This window comes from Cynoglossus semilaevis, chromosome 3 (genome assembly GCF_000523025.1).
Source record: "Cynoglossus semilaevis isolate Cse_v1.0 chromosome 3, Cse_v1.0, whole genome shotgun sequence".
In the NCBI taxonomy this organism is placed as follows: domain Eukaryota; kingdom Metazoa; phylum Chordata; class Actinopteri; order Pleuronectiformes; family Cynoglossidae; genus Cynoglossus; species Cynoglossus semilaevis.
The window spans coordinates 6,998,962-7,015,552 of NC_024309.1; the positions used below are offsets into that span (position 1 = coordinate 6,998,962).

The 16,591-nt window shown below is 41.8% G+C and overlaps 2 protein-coding genes across 5 annotated transcripts in view; both read right to left on the reverse strand.

Annotated features, from left to right (window-relative positions):
• mkxa (mohawk homeobox a) overlaps positions 1-16,591 on the reverse strand; it is a 1,121,182-nt gene that overhangs the window by 95,091 nt on the left and 1,009,500 nt on the right. The gene's annotated exons all lie outside the window — the stretch shown is intronic.
• snx16 (sorting nexin 16) overlaps positions 10,604-16,591 on the reverse strand; it is a 13,750-nt gene continuing 7,762 nt past the window's right edge. The window contains exons 8-9 of one of the 3 annotated variants that reach the window (XM_025054744.1): positions 15,156-15,208; positions 11,302-14,089 (exon numbers count right to left, since the gene is read on the reverse strand). In XM_025054744.1, coding sequence (XP_024910512.1) covers positions 15,190-15,208 — 19 coding nt within the window. In that variant the 3' untranslated portion in view covers positions 11,302-14,089; positions 15,156-15,189. Of the gene's footprint in view, positions 11,175-11,301; positions 14,090-15,155; positions 15,209-16,591 lie in introns of those variants that run through there. The other 2 variants (XM_008307693.3, XM_008307691.3) reach the window with 2 other exon arrangements.

Sequence of the window (16,591 nt, forward strand, 5' to 3'; positions counted from 1 at the left end):
GTTTTTTTTTTTTTTTTTTTTTTTTTTTTGACGTCTCCTTAGTGCCGCGGTGGTCCTAGAAATAAACATACTCCAAATAAGGCCGCTGTTTATCAACCTTCGGTGTTGAAAACGTCTCACGTCTCACTGTGATGCGTGCGATCGTGTTGGGAAACAAAAGAGGAATGTTATTTAGCAACGTCTTTTTTATTGATCTTTTTATTAACGTGACATCTGGTTCGGTCAGACCAATTACGGTGGAACCTTCGGGGCAACATTTGTCCACTCGGCCAAAGTTGAACCTTGGTACAGCTGCGACGCAGGCCGGAGTTTCTCCGCCACCACCATCTCTGTGGGCTGGGTTCAACTTACGAACATCGGCATCTGCGCTGTCTGCTGTTGATAATGAGTTCATTAAAACGTTCGTCTGGAATCAGGTTAATTTGTAGCCGGTTCGATACAGAACCACATGTTCTCCGACTATGTCAGGAAATGTGTGGGAGAGCGGACAAATGTGTGGTTGTATCCTGTTAGTAGTTAGACTTTAGCTTGTGACCATTACCGTTTTTTGGTGTGAGTACTTACTGACACACTAACATATATATATATATATATATATATGTTAGTGTGTCAGTAAGTACTCACACCAAAAAACGGTAATGGTCACAAGCTAAAGTCTAACTACTAACAGGATACAACCACACATTTGTCCGCTCTCCCACACATTTCCTGACATAGTCGGAGAACATGTGGTTCTGTATCGAACCGGCTACAAATTAACCTGATTCCAGACGAACGTTTTAATGAACTCATTATCAACAGCAGACAGCGCAGATGCCGATGTTCGTAAGTTGAACCCAGCCCACAGAGATGGTGGTGGCGGAGAAACTCCGGCCTGCGTCGCAGCTGTACCAAGGTTCAACTTTGGCCGAGTGGACAAATGTTGCCCCGAAGGTTCCACCGTAATTGGTCTGACCGAACCAGATGTCACGTTAATAAAAAGATCAATAAAAAAGACGTTGCTAAATAACATTCCTCTTTTGTTTCCCAACACGATCGCACGCATCACAGTGAGACGTGAGACGTTTTCAACACCGAAGGTTGATAAACAGCGGCCTTATTTGGAGTATGTTTATTTCTAGGACCACCGCGGCACTAAGGAGACGTCAAAAAAAAAAAAAAAAAAAACAAAGTTCAGAACTCAAAACATCCAAGCAAAACAGGGGGACAACAGGGAGTAAAAAGAACAGAAGGGCAACGGGAAACAGACCTGGCGTTTTCTCCCGATGATAAACAGCAGAACACGGCGGTGACGACAGGAACTACTTGACAACACAATGGCCGAGCAAAAGACACAGTGAGGGAGGGAAGTATCAAGTGTGTACGGAAAGGATGAAAGGATGCAGCATAGACTTACATTTTTTTTTAATTCTTGCGACCCACGCAGAACAACTTGTTGGGCCACATTTGGCCCGCGGGCCTTATGTTTGACACATGGTCTATGCACACACAAAAAAAAAAAAACACACATGATGACTTTTGAATTTTTCACTTCCACTTATCTGGCAATAACGTCAACATCAGGTCGCCAAGATGTTCTATGGCGCCATCTTGTAGACGGAGGAGGAACTACACATTAAAAAAACAACGTCCATGCGACGCTCCAACTTTGGTAGTAGCTTTTGCTAATAAAAGATAATGGAAGTAATTTCCCTCAGCACAGTGACACGACTACCCAGTTGAAGTGATATTGACTATTGGCTAAGTCGGAGATAGCGTAAGCCAATCAGAGGTAGAGAGTACTATTATCTACTGTTGTATTACCCGGAACGTTTTATTATTACATTGTTCGGGACGTCTGTGTCAAACAAGCAGCTCTTTGTATTACTGAGTGGCCTTGAAGTAGCTCTCAGGTTCAGAAAGGTCGGTGACCCCTGACCCAGTTGTTGTATCAAGTGCACATTAGCCGCCGGACCTCAACAAGGACTTTGAATGCGTTTTTTGTGTCCTGTTGGTTTGGCTGTAATTGGTTCCTTACCACCTGCCAGTAGTTGACACCTCTGAAGTCAGAGTCTGCCAAATCTTCAACACCTAACAGGCTAAATCAGGTTGTCAACGCCTTCGGAAAATGACGCCCAGGTTAGCCAAGACATTCTGAGTCTCTCGTGACGTCCTCAGCAACATCTGGATTATGATCAGAGGCTTATAGGTTTAAACCCAATGACCAGCAGGACTGTCCCTGAAACCAGAGTCTGCCCAGACTTCATTCAGGACCAGGTTGTCAAAGTTGACCCTTCATTTATCGGCGCTGGTCTGCCTCTGCCTCTGCCTCTGCCTCGCGTTTTCCGTTCCAGAGTTAGACTTGATTACGGCCGGTTGTACAACAGTTTTCCATTATTGTTGTCCTCCGAGAGGTCTCAGCGTTGCCGCAGAGATCTTGGTCGCACAGCGGAGGAGGGACGGTGGCACGAGGGTGGAATAACAACACCCTCATTTCCACCTCCAGGGACATTTAGTCACATGTTTGCAATTTCTAAAACAACCGCAAGGAATCTGGAGGAAACTCACAGGAAGCGCACACAGGATGTCCCCCCCTCCCCCCCACATCACACCTTCATACAGTAAATACCTTTCCTTTCTACAGTGCCCTTGACAATAATACTGCTGTAAACCGTGACTCGGAACTTGACGTAGTCATTCACATGCTACTGCTTTTCCCTTTCCGGGTTAAAGATTCTATCTCGGACGGGGTAACCCGTCCATCCCTGAACCACGTATGAAGACAGCCAACCCTTGGGCTGCGGTACCTACAGTACAGACCTACAGTGAGCAAACACCGTTATGGTCAGTGTGAAAAGTTTGGGTTCACACGCGTCACCGGACAATTATTTGCTTCTTTGAGAAAAAGCAACAGACTCTCCGATTATCACGTTTGACCTCTGGCGTATAAGTGGACTCCAAACACCCGACTCCTCCCGGACCACCTGGTTGTCAGTCAACATAACGGCTTCCACGTTTTCAGGCCGTCCCATTTTTTTGCGCAGAACGGAGTCTAGGTTAATGACAAAATCTCATCAAGTTCTACGCACGGGGGCCAAAAATAACAAATCCAAACCCAAAAAGTCAACAGGAAAATAAATGTCCACTGATATCGGCGGTGAAGTGAAGATGTAGCCGTGGCTTGGCGTAGACCGCCTCACGTATTGGGTTACTCCCAAAACCTGAGAGAATATTTCTATCTACTTCCTGACTTTGTTTACTTTGAATACTTGGAATAACAAGTATTATAACCCGGGTCGGTGACACTGAGGGTTTGGCCACGGCACTTGAATGTCTGACCTGACGTACTTCTTACGGTAAACATTACTTACCAGGATATTTGGGATCAGATATTTTCACTTTTTGCACGTCTATCTCATGGAGATATCGTGACAGCACGGTACATTTTTAAATGTGTTGCGCTGAATTAGTCGCGATTAATCGGAGGGATTGATCTAACCGAACTGCTATAGAACATGGCTGACTTTACTGCAGAATTCGACAGATTCTTTTTCTATTTTCAGGTATAATATAATCATTTTTAACTAAAACCCTTGTCCTTAAACATTAGTTCCAATTCAGAAGGTTGCTCGTTTCAAAAAGAGCTTGGTGCCAAACTCAGAGACGAGTTCCAATTTAGTCGTCACAGGTCCCAAATATGGGGCCTCCAACCACTGTTTGGTACTTGAGAGGACAAACAGCGTGTCGAGGGTTTGAATGATTTTGTAGCGAGAGGGTTACCAAAAAAAAGCAGCTAGCGAGCAACTTTTCTTGTCCGTGTTTTTTCTTTTTTTTTTTTTTTACGGTCCCTAGATTTACTGTATGCTCGCCAAAATAGTTCCAGGAAACATCAGCAAATCTCTCAGCAGTAACGAGATATGTTGCCCCCTGTGGTCACTAACACACACTTTTCTCCGCAAATGGAAACGCAGGGCTGTATTTTCTGCAATTGCGGTTACGTAAGTACACGTGAGAACGTAGCTACAGAGCAAGATGTCCTGTTCTTTTCTGAAGTGGCGATGGATTCGCTCCCGGACTCCCTCTTGTCCATGTTTGTTTTAGATTAGGAGGCATATCTCCTTCCGGAGGGCAGGATCTTAAAGAAAAAGGTGCTGAGGTTATTATCCTTTGATCGCGGAACTCAGCCTTCACGGCCTGTGGACTGCTTCCTGCTAAGTTTTGACCCAAATGTCCTCCTTACTGTCTACTGTTTGGATTAGTTCTCGCTGACTTCCCCTCCTAACGAGCATGAAGTGTCACTTGACTTTAGCTCACAGGATGTTGTGGATGTGGAAGATTAAGACGTTAAGTCCAGGAGACTTGGCACGGTGATGGACAAACAGAAGTCAACGGGTGTACAAAGATTCCTTGAACCGGACAAGTAGCCTCGCTCCAGTCTACGAGTGGCGACAGAGAGAAACAAAGGCATTTTTTGGAGGGTACGAGGGTTCCCCTGACTGACGCAGAATTCCGAAGTAACTCATGATTTTCGTGGGAACTTGCATACTGTACATAAGTCCCTATGTCACTCATCAATGCTAACACGGTGGTAACATCATAATCTGGGACGTTGTTTCCCAAAGACTGGGTCGCGACCCTCAGATGGGTCCCAAGAGATTTTTTTTTTTTTGGGGGGGTCGTCTCGCATTATGTTTCCCAGGAGTTTACGAATAATGTCTGTTGACTTGAGTCGCAAAGGTTTGTGACTTTTAAAAACGTTTGGGAAACACTGATCTAGGACGTCAGAAGAGTCTGACTTACACCTTTGATTTTACACAGTGCTCCTACAAATATAGCTAACCGCACAGAGGTCAATAAAATATTTACTTCTGGACTGGGCCCCATACTTTACTCCCTGGGTATCCCCTGTGAAAAGGAGAGCAAGGGAAGCACATGGATGAAATAGCAGAGGATATTTTGACTGTATTGTTTGGAACACGAAGTATATCGAGGGCCTGGACAAACTGAATGAAACTGAACAAGAAAATGTTTTCCCAAAAGCCTCATATGTTCACACAGGACATTTCTCCTAAACGCAATTTAAAAAAAAATTCTTCACACAGATTAAATTTGGTATGATACAGAAATTTGAATATTTTCTTGTGTGGGTTTCGAAGTTAGGATTCGATTTTTATTAGGAATGTCCCATGTTAACTTTTTGCCGATATCTGATATGCCGAATTTGTCCAAACGTCCGGTTCCGATATCAACCGACGCCGATGCGGTTGTTTGCCCCCAAAAAACTGCAAACGTCTAAGGACCCTTTGTCGAATTCAAGAAAAAATCGGATATTGATTATCAGAGAAGAAAACGATAACAATCTTACCAATATTACATAACTATGCTAATATCGATCGATATTATGCGAAATCCCTATTTTTTAACCAATAGTAATAATTTTCAAATTAAAAAAACATTTTGTTTCTACTATTCATTCTCTACTGTCAGACATAACAGTTAAGACATAAAATAATTTGAATAATTACTGATAAGCAGCTGTGGTCCATTAGGTTGTGATGGATGCACTAAGATGAACTAAAGTAAAAAAAAATTCATGAATTCAACAAGATTCATGACCCACATGATTTTCCCTCACCACAGACGATTAGTTGCACCACAAGTGTTGCTTCAGATGTTGTTTTGACCAGAAACCAAAACACTAGGTGTAGGGTAAAAAAAAAAACAACAAAAAAAAAAAAAATTTGCTAGGACGTACCGTCCTTTCTGTGAAACGTGAGGGTTTTTAGCTGGGGCAACGTGGACCACACAACATATGTGCCCGCTTGGTGTAAGGCAAGACATCTCACTTTCTTGGCGGCGCCAGTCTTTGATCCCAAACATTGTAAAGGACGTTTCAAAGTCGATGCTTCCAGAAACACAAGACAAATCGTTAGCTTTCAAAATAAAACTACGAAGGCCGAGAACGAAGGCCTGGATGTGAAATGTTCTTCTATTTTTGTGCTCATGTTATATAAGGGATGTTAAACATACAGGCCGTGGGCCAAAATCGGTCCGCTAGGTGGTTCAATATGGCCCACTAGATGAATGTTGAAAGTAGAAAAAAAATACAGTGAGTCAAATATTTCATTAAATATAATTTTTTACCAATATACTTACACGTAATCGCAGGGAAAAAAACGTGGATTTATTGTTACTTATAGTAACAATAAATAAGATTTATACTGTTACATAACATCATGAGCACGATTTGCTAATAAGTGGCCACGCTCAATGAATGTGCTAACGTAACTGAAAATCGTGAGTATGATGTCAATCAAAATTTGGAGCATTTATTTGGCACTAATGAGCATGGGGGTAGTGAGCTCCCATTGGTTAGTGGGGCTGGCACTAAAACCCAGGAATGAAATTTGAAGTTTTGGCTACATGTCAATTTCCTTGATCCTTAAATCTGCATGTGGGGTTGTTATAATTGCACTTACAATATGAGTGGATGGGAGTTTCTACAGCAGGGGTATCAAACATACGGCCTGTGGGCAAAAAAACGACCTGCTAGGGGGTTCAAACCGGCCCGTTTTGTAAATTTCGAAAATGAAAAGAAAATGCTCAAACGCTTCACGTTAGTCGTGATTTGTCAAATTATATTACATTAAATATGAATATTTTCTAATATACTTGTACTTGTTTGCATCGGGTGACTGGATACTAGCATGGTCATATAATATCTGTAAGAATCGTTATCAGTTTTCCCTCGCCAAATGATGTGTGCCTTAAAAATAGTTTTTGGGGGAAAAACGACTGCATATGAAAGCGAACGTCACTAGATGGCAGCATTGTAGCTCATTTTAATCATCTGTTTTGATAATCAGTGGATTGTATGCCGAATACCGGGGCCAGCAACTCATAAAGTGATTTGTACAGATAAATACATAAATATTACCAGCTGATTGACATCTAATCGGCGACTTATTTTTAGGAAAACTATCGGCTCCATTACCTGCTTACGTCCTATCATGCCGTTTGAAACCCTCTGTAGGATCTGACTTTTGAGAACATAAAGTTGACATGATGTTCTGTTCATACAAGAGGACTCATCTTCTCACTTTAGCTTCTGCGGGGCCTTCACTGTGCATCTGTTATGGATTCCGCTAGGTCCAATAAAAGGCTATCCCTTACTAGGCTGATGTAATTCCAGCAGCCTTATCTTAAAGCCATCAAAGCGGCGAGCCCTCAACCTGCTCTTTTATTGTTTGAGGAGCCCAGGAGGCTGCATGTTTTGTGCACTATGTGCACACTGCACACCTCCACTGGCTACACTCAAGGTGCGGGGCTATGAGATCGGTTGACTTTTATGATCATGTGCCAAATCCGCCGCAAGTCTTTGAAGAGCAGGTTCGGAGCGCTGAGTGTCGTCCTCCGTATTTTTTAAGGGGGTTGTAAAGGGAGTCGTCTGTTGAAGCGCACGCGAATGCATCAAAGAACAAAGATTTCCCTCAACTAACGGAGAAGGACAGCATCAACAAATTAAACTGGAGAGAGTAGTAGTAGTAGTAGTAGTAGTATTCTGGTTGACTCTATTTACTTTTTACTTTTATTCACTATTCAATAAGTATTATATTTGTTCAGCATAAACAAATAATTAACTAATTAATAATAAACTCCTGGTCTGCTCCTTCGGTGTAGGTCTTGTCAAAAAATCTGTCTATTTTGCGCTAGCTAGCGCTACGGTAGTGCTACGCTAGCTTGAGGAGCAAAGCAGCATGATAACAGGCACAAACTGCCAGGTTTACAGTTGCAGATGTCACGAGGTGCGTTCAGGTACCATTGGAAACATGAGAATCCGACAATTACGGCAGTTTGTGTTGTACATAGATGAAAAAAAAAAAGTTCTTTTCTTAGCTTCCCTTTTCTTAGCTTCCCTTTTCATTGCTTTCTGAGCCCGCTAGCAAAATACAACTGAAACAGCTTTGTGTACGAATCTTAAAAAATCAGGATACAATAATGCACAGAAACACTGCACATCAGCGCCTATCTCCTCTTTGAAGTCAATATAAGGTCAGTAGCCAGCAAACATTCCTTACAATCAATGAGGCAAACATGTTTTACTTCCTCCTAAAGCATGTGGAATGAAAATATATCACCGTGCTTGTCTCTTTGGATAAAAGCGTCATGTGTATTTTTGTCTTTTAAGGCTCCCAGGCCGCACCCAAAGACAGACCTGAGGACAATAAAAAAGACAAATATCACTTCGCAGTAGATGCGTTCTACAACATCTACTCCAAAGAACATTTATCCTTAACGGAAACAAGAGCACTGAGACTCTTGAGTTTCTCCCTTCGGAGCGTCCTAAATGTTTTGGTTTTTTTTTTGAAAGCTCCCGCTGAGAGACCTACGGATGCTTTGGTTTTTTTTTTGGGAAGCTCCCGCTGAGAGACCTACGGATGCTGACTACATCATTTCAGACTGTTTAGCCATAAGGTAAACACATCTTGAGCTTTTGACAACAAACGTCCTGCAGCAACACAGAGGACAAGAACCAGTCAGGCTACCTCCAGGATGACAGCCGAGGAGGTCCTTCGGTCATGTCCCACCAGGTGGAAACCCGGGGCAAGACCCTGAGCGTAATGGATTTGGTCGAAAGAGACAGGGAGAGGGAAGTTTTCCGGCTCGGGCCTCGGACAAGTGTCAGAAAATGGATGGATGGATGAATACATCCGCGCAGGGTGCAGTTTGGTTGATTAACTGCAGATTGCGCCACCCGCGGGCCGTGCACTCTTCGACGCAGCATTCCAGGGCGAGATGTAATAGGCAAACACCACTATTAATCTGATCAAAATGGGTCAGGTTTGCATCAGGAAGAAGTACGGGGGTAAACACTAGTGTCTGCACAGTCTGTTACAGGGTGAAAAAAGAACAAGAACACTTGTTAAACAGACTATCTGCTCAGACAGCTTTAACATCACTGCATCCAGTGATTGATAGATAGATGGATGGATGGATGGATGGATGGATGGATGGATGGATGGATGGATGGATGGATAGATAGATAGATAGATAGATGGATGGATGGATGGATGGATGGATGGATAGATAGATAGATAGATAGATAGATAGATAGATAGATAGATAGATAGATAGATAGAATTTTTTTTAAGGATTTAGACTAAAAACTGATAACGGCAAAAACCTGCGATAAAACAAAAAAATCAGTCCACTGCAATCTAAACTAAATCACTCTCGTCTCAATAAAGTAAAATAAATAATTAAATTAGAAGTGACTTCCTGTCGGCGTGGACAAATAGGTTCCTTAATTGGAAATAAAAACTCCGAAAGGAGAATTAGTGCAGTTTCTAGAACAACTAACTCCATGTGGATTTTGTGGATTCTCTCTGGTGTTTTAATTTGACGGAGGCCTGGGCCTCGGGGCCCGGAGGACGAGCTGCTGCTCGGCAGATCCTTTGAATAATATTTGCCTTTTGTCCTCAACAGAAAAAGATGTTAAAATTCCACTGACATCTGGGTTAAAATGTCCCTTTAGAATCCTGTGTATTTTGGACTTTAACTCAGATCGGGGGGGGAGTAAGAGACGAGAAAAAACAAAAACAAAAAACAAAACAACAACCTGCCAGACACAGCCATCACCCTCGACTTCCTCCCTGTGCAGACGACGAGCCCTTCAGTTGAGAGCCCACAATGACAGGGATAATGGACAGGACTTTTTACGTCCACCGGCTCCACCAGCCACCCATCACTTCCACAAAGCCCATCTGTTTCCATTCAAGCCGCAGCGCTCGGACATCATTCAGCGGAGATCAGAAGAAAACAAGGGGGCGGAGGGTTGGGTTCGGGGGGTCAATCACTTAAGATGGGTCAGGAAGACCCTGGTGATTTAATAGGGGCACTTAAGTTTTTTAAAGTCAAGTAAAATTTTAAAGCCACTGTGGGGGTCATAGTGGGAGAGCATTCAAAATTAGTTGACTTTTTCTAATTCTGGCGAGTCATGGAGGCATCTGAGGTATTTCTGCACCAGACGGAAAAATAATGGGCCGGTGCTATGAACAGCTCATGGCAGAAGCGTGACTGGAAACGTGTCCGTCAGAACAAGAAAAGACGTTTTGATCATATAAAGAAATCCTCGGTTTAGAAGCGGGGATTACGGTGATTGGGATCTGGAAAGCTGAAGAACAAAAAAAAAAAAAAAACTTTACTGTCGGAGGAAAAAGAAAAAAGGCTTTCAAGTCCAAGAAACAGCAAGAATTAAGGAACAGAGACACTGGCGCACCAACTGTTCCCAAAACGTGTTGGCTGCACAAGCTGCCACTAGGGGGTGCGCGAGATAAAAATGTTTTTTTTTTCCACACATTTTTTCCACACATGAAAGACTTGTATATGAACATTTGCTTTGTAAAAAAATTAATAAATAATAGGTTGATATTTTATATATATATATATAATACACAAAATATGGCAATATATAAATATTAGAGTGTGTTATTTTTGTTCCTGTTTAAGCTTGCCTTTATAGACAGCTTTTTTTGTTAATTAAAAGGTGTGGGGAATTGTGCCCTTTAAAGTATATTCACTTTTACCCCAGTTTTATTTTAATGATATTGTTTAAAATACAAAAAAAAAAAAAAAAAAAAAATAAACAGTTATTTAAATCTTTATCCTACAATGAGGGGTGGTGAAAAAGCACCATGATCCTCATGATCAAAATGACCATCTGACCAAAAACATGGTCACTTTTCTGAGGTCCACGAGGACGAATCCTCTCTAATTTACCTTGAACCAGGTCATTTACCGTCGCTTTGACACAATTATATATTTTTTTAAAATACCCGTAGTTGCAGTAATTCACCAAAAAGGTCGGTACATTAGCCTCGACAGCAAGAAGAATTATTTTGCTTCTCTCTGTATGGAGTCGTCATGTTCCTCCCACAGTCGAAACGGCACATCAGGAGATTTAGGTGGTTTCAACACTCTAAATTGAGCACATGTGTGAAAGTGAGCAGGAACGGTTGTTAGTCTCTATATGTGGTCTTATCTTTAAAGCAGTATCGGTGGGAGAATTTGGTCCTAGTATAGGATTTGAAAGGGAAAAAAAAAATTGGAGTAGTCATTCCACGACAGCAGTCCGCCTTCATCATGTGTGAAACACGTCAGTTTATTTCAGCTGAAGCCCAGAGCACTGATGCCACCTGACAACATAAAAGCATAGTTTGAAGGTGAAATAACGAGACACACATGTGCCTAAGGTCTAAATCCACGTGAGGTTATTATATATATATATACATATATATACATATATATATATATACATACATAGGTCAAGGTACAAGTGAGAACCTTCTTCGTGTCCATGCCATACTAGATTTTTAGTGATTTTGAAAACCAGGACCACAGTGATACCAAAGAAATAGTGTATAAATCTTTTTTTTTTTTTTTTTTAGTGCAACAGTACACAGTACACTTATCCATCATTTCCTTTGAGTAAAATCCATAACATTCAGTCTAGCTGAAGCAGTGACATACACCGTAACCCAGCACAATTTCCATCAGAACAACACACTTGCACAACAGTTCAAAAGACACAGCGAACGAAGAACATCAAGTGAAATATATTCAAGGCACTTAATAAGTACACAGGAAACTCACAGAAAAATAACAGAAAAAAAAAAATAAAAATTTGTCGACATGAATCGAATTTGAACGCGGGCGAAAATGAAGAATAATTCAGAGAGCGCGAAGGCACGTTTCCATCTCGTACGATGAAGGGATAAAATCCAAATCCAATGTAAGTCGTCGTTCATCCTTAAAGTGCATTACGTCACCTCCACTAGGGTAAATATCGAAGACAGTGAGTGGCAATATATACATATATACATACATATATACACACATACATATATACAGACATGTATATATATATTTATATATGTATTAGCTGGCACACGCGTATGAGGACCTTACTTTTTTTTTTTTTTTTAGGTCCAAGAATATGGCTTGTAGAGGTGTGTATATTGCATGTATCCGATCGTGGTTCAACTTCTCGCAGAAGAGTTTTTTGCTCACAGGTTAACTCTCTGCCCCTCCCAGGGTACATTAGCACCACTAGAGTGATATATGGCAGCGTCAGCCACCGCCCCCTTCACAGAGGTATAGAGGTGAGGTTGACAACGAAATGTAAAAATAAAAAAGAACAAAGACAAATAAAAAAGATTTCCAGGGTTCCAAAAAGAGACATTTTAGCTGAACAGTAGGAAAATTTACAGATATGGCATAAGGTTTTTTTTTTCAGAATCTGAATCTACTTCTGCCACTGCCTCTATTACTTTTAAAGGAATCTCTACTGGAAATAAAAAAAATCTCATTCCAAGAGTTTGAGCAGCTTAGGTACAATTCAACTTCTTCAACCCGTACTGTGTTAAAGGAAGAAATCTTATGAGATAGATACCTATAAATGGCGGTGGAGGAAGACGCAGATTTAATGAGGATTTAGCATCAGCTTAATTCAAAATTCAAAATTCTTTCCGTCCCCTCTGAAAGGCTTGGGAAGTTTCTGTAGGAATGGACAAGATGTGGCAATTTTACATTTGCCTTCAGCCTCCATTTCCGCGATGCAGTCGTGGATTTGAAATTTCAGGACATTAACGTTCCCAGGAACTCCACGGATTTCCCAGTAAAACAGCGGTACGGCGCAATTCTGCACAATTTCGAAAGTGCGTCGTTATATACTGGCCTGCCTGCAGTCCACGTCAGTCTGCTAGTAAAAATGGCTGACGTGAAGAGAAGAATCAACCAGAGTTAGCAAGTTAGCATCCCCCGGTTCCCCAGATGTTTACGAGGAGGCATGAAATCAGTTGTGAAGAAGTCGGATTTAGCTTAGTGTTAGCTTCAGACATTTCACTCAAAATTACAGTTTAGAGCTATTAGTTCTCATTTTCAGGAAGTCTACGGACGTTTCTTCAAACCTGCATCTGTACATATTTACATTAAATCATCCTGACAATGCAACGAGCAAAAAACAAACAAAAAAACAAACAAAAAAAAGAGATGAATGACTTACAGTGAGTAAGCTAAGTAAGCTAATCACGGGAGTGGTCTTATTGCCTTCCAAAACATCTTCACTGTCGAAAACAAATGTAGGCAATAGTGGCATCTCAGCAATTTGGTTTTTTTTTTTACCAGTCTATATCAAGTTTCTATATTAAAAAAAATCCTTAAAACAGTCGCGTTAATGTGGCGACGGCTTAAATCCAAGGTTTCAAGAATAAAGCCATCAGAGGTGAAGAAACGCGTAGGTGAAAGTGCATTAGCAAAAAAAAAAAGTGTTAATTTAAAGCTTTATATCCACAGGCCGCATTTTACGCCTCTCGGTGGACGCATTGTGAAAAACCAACTGGGGGGGGGGGAATGTTAAAGGTGTAAATTGACTTTGACACTGTAAACACCAGAGAGCGAGGGGAGTCATGTCAGTCACGCCGCCTGACGGTGCTGCGATTGTTAATCTTCAACCAAACCATCCGGGTTTGGCGGCGCAGATCTCCTGAGACGTTTATTTATGCAGATGTTTCTCACTTCTGTGGACGTGCCGGTGAGTCGTGTGTCGGGTTAGAGAGGAGGGCGGCGGCTCTGTAACGCCTGTCTGCATTATAGACTGGTGTTCTCTTTAGATTGTCACTGTTGAGATAGTTCATAAATCGTATTGAATCTTCGGTTTTTATATTGCTTCTCAAAAGAAAAAAAAAAAGTCCAAAAGTGACTACCTGGAAATCCCTGCACGTTATAGCAATAGTAACTTTTAAGTCCAGTTGTTAATATATGAGATATATTCGTAGAGTAAGTCATAGAAATGCTTCCTTCTGCATCCTTTACCATGAGTTAGAAGTGACGTCCGTTCCCCGGAGCAAGGTCGTGCAGTGAGTTACAATTTTAAAGAGTTTCGATGTTTAAACGAGGCCAAGAGGAGGCGCCGTCATCCAACAGCCTTCTGGCGAGACTCCCAGCCCCCTACTGGTAGAGCTGAGTGACCTGAATGACCGGAGGAGAGGAGCTGAGTGACGGGCCACACCAGCAGGCGGACGATCGCACCAGCTGCACCTCGCATTTGCCTCTGAGGGAGAGGAAGAAACACATTAGGGGGGGGTTGGACTCCGAACGAGCTGCCAGGTGATGGACTGCAGGAAGACGGATGGAGTGACACAATCGCAGAATGATGCATGCGGCGGAGGAGAGTGACAGGAAAGAAAGGGAGGAAACACGTGAATCAAGGCAGGCTATCTCCGTGGCTCTCACACCTCATTCCTGCGTCGTGACACGTAATAAAGCAACGCTGTCCAACGAGCGCCGCTCACAACTGACTCAGCTGGCCCAGCTCCAGGTTCATGTCATTCACCTTGTTAGTTGAAAGACGCGATCGAGCCTTGGCGGATAAAACGAACTCTGCCCCGTGAAGGAAACGGACTCGGCAAGTTGCATTTGCCGAGTCTGCAGATGTTCGTGGTGAGAGTTCGTGGCGCGTTTTAACAATCCAGATGCTGCGTTAACGGTCTGTCAAATATCCTTTGGGCCAATTGATCACATTTCTGACCTCTTCATATATAGTAATACTAGTAAAAAAAAAAAACGCGCCAAGGCGGCCTGAGAGCAGGAGGAGAAAACCATTTCTGTGTAAAAGCAGCCTTTTGGTTTGAAGTTCTCGCTGAGTGTAATGAGCAGAGACCACCATGTAATGACTCAAAGCAATATAGTTATAAGTCCAGTGAAGTGTGGCACAGAGGAAACAGCACGCAGCAGACAACGTGAACAGACAGGAAGATTAGCCCCCTAGTGGTTAAATAATGTCAGGAAACAAAAGGCGGCAAAAGAAGAAAAAAAAAAATCTCCTGAACAAGAAGATGTTTTCTCAATGAGGACTCTTGAAGGTCTCATTGGTTCTGGTCAGAAGTGGGAGCAGTGACATAAGTTCAGCCTGAAGTCATGATAAACATTCTGCCATCCAGACGTTAAAATAATAACAACCAATCCCTATTACATCCCGTGTACTTAAAACAACACAGCTCCGCTACAGAACAGCAGTTCACAGCGGGGCGCTTGTTACCGCACCAGACGGAGAGCATGAAAAGAAAGCATGCTATGGTGTTAGCTTGCTGTGCCGGCATGTACAGTGAGTAGCTTACATGTTATGGGTCTCTCTCTCTTTTTTTGTTTGTTTCAAATTGGATCGGCGATGCTGTGAATCAACAAGGAGGGGAGAGAGAAAAAAAAAAAAAAAAAAAAAACAACATAAGAAGAGAAAGGAAACGTTTCGGAGTTCAAAAGGCAAAAGTTACCAGGTGGCGATGTTATAATAATGATTAAGATGTGATGAAATGACAAATGATCAGAACAATGACAGCAATAAAAAAAAAAAAATTGCACATCAAGGTTTTTCAATCTTGGGGTCGGGACCCCATGTGGGGTCGCCTAAATGTCTAGTGACCCATCGTCGACTTATTTTCAATGCAAATTATTTTATATGTGGTTTACGGTTTTGTTTTGTTTTTTAAACAACATCGGTGGTTATCAACTCGTGGTCTGAGGTCCAAATCCAGACCACGGAACTGCCCGATTAGGCCCAAAATAATAATGTTGGACAAAAATGGTGATTCAGAGATGATTGTGTGACACGGAAGTTAATGTTAATCAATTCTTATATAAGGTATGATGTTATAATTAATGTTTAGTATTTGCTCTGAGGTTAATGGGACCAAGCTGATGACAAAGACAATAATAATTAAAGCTGTTGTTAATGTAATGAAATAAAAACAGCACCAGCGCCCTCTCATGGCTACTTTTCCATTCTCCTGCCTCCCCTGTTCTGTTTCATATGTGGCAATGCTTTAGTCAAGGGGCCGCGGGGCTTTTGTCTGTTTCCAATTGGCATGTTAATTTGCAGTCGGTGTGCAACTTTACAACTCATCTCTGTGCTGTTGGAATGAATCCACATGTGGTCTAAATATACATTTTAAAGGCAGCCTATAGAGAAAAAAAAGAAGAAAAAAAAAAGGACGATTCTATGTTCTGCACTCTTAAGACTGTAAAATATTGTAATATTATTAAATTGCTTTTTATACGACACAGTAATGTTCTTGTACAAACTGTAGGACGATTCTGTGTTCTGCACTCTTAAGACCGTAAAATATTGTAATATTATTATATTATTGCTTTTTATATGACACAGTAATGTTCTTGTACAAACTGTGATCGACGTACTCCTCCACATGTACCGGATTCTAACGAGGAGCTGACGGGTTTATTTCAAACAACAGGGCTGTTAACGTTGGTGTATATACAAAACACCCCGTTTTTTTTTTTTTTCTTTTCATTTACACTTCACAGGGGATCACCGGCTGTGTCGCTGCACCTTAAATTAACGCTGGTACTTCTGTTTTCATTTACCTACTTTACAACCAGCACAATGTGGCAGAGCGCTGGAACGCCACATTAAAGCGGGGCTTGAACTGAGGCCGAGCCCTAAGGCGAAAGCTTTCAGTTTCCTTCTTTTCATTTTCTAAACCATCTTTATGGATATGAAGTGATAATTAGTTTTCCCTCCAGTCATCTTGTAAAAGAG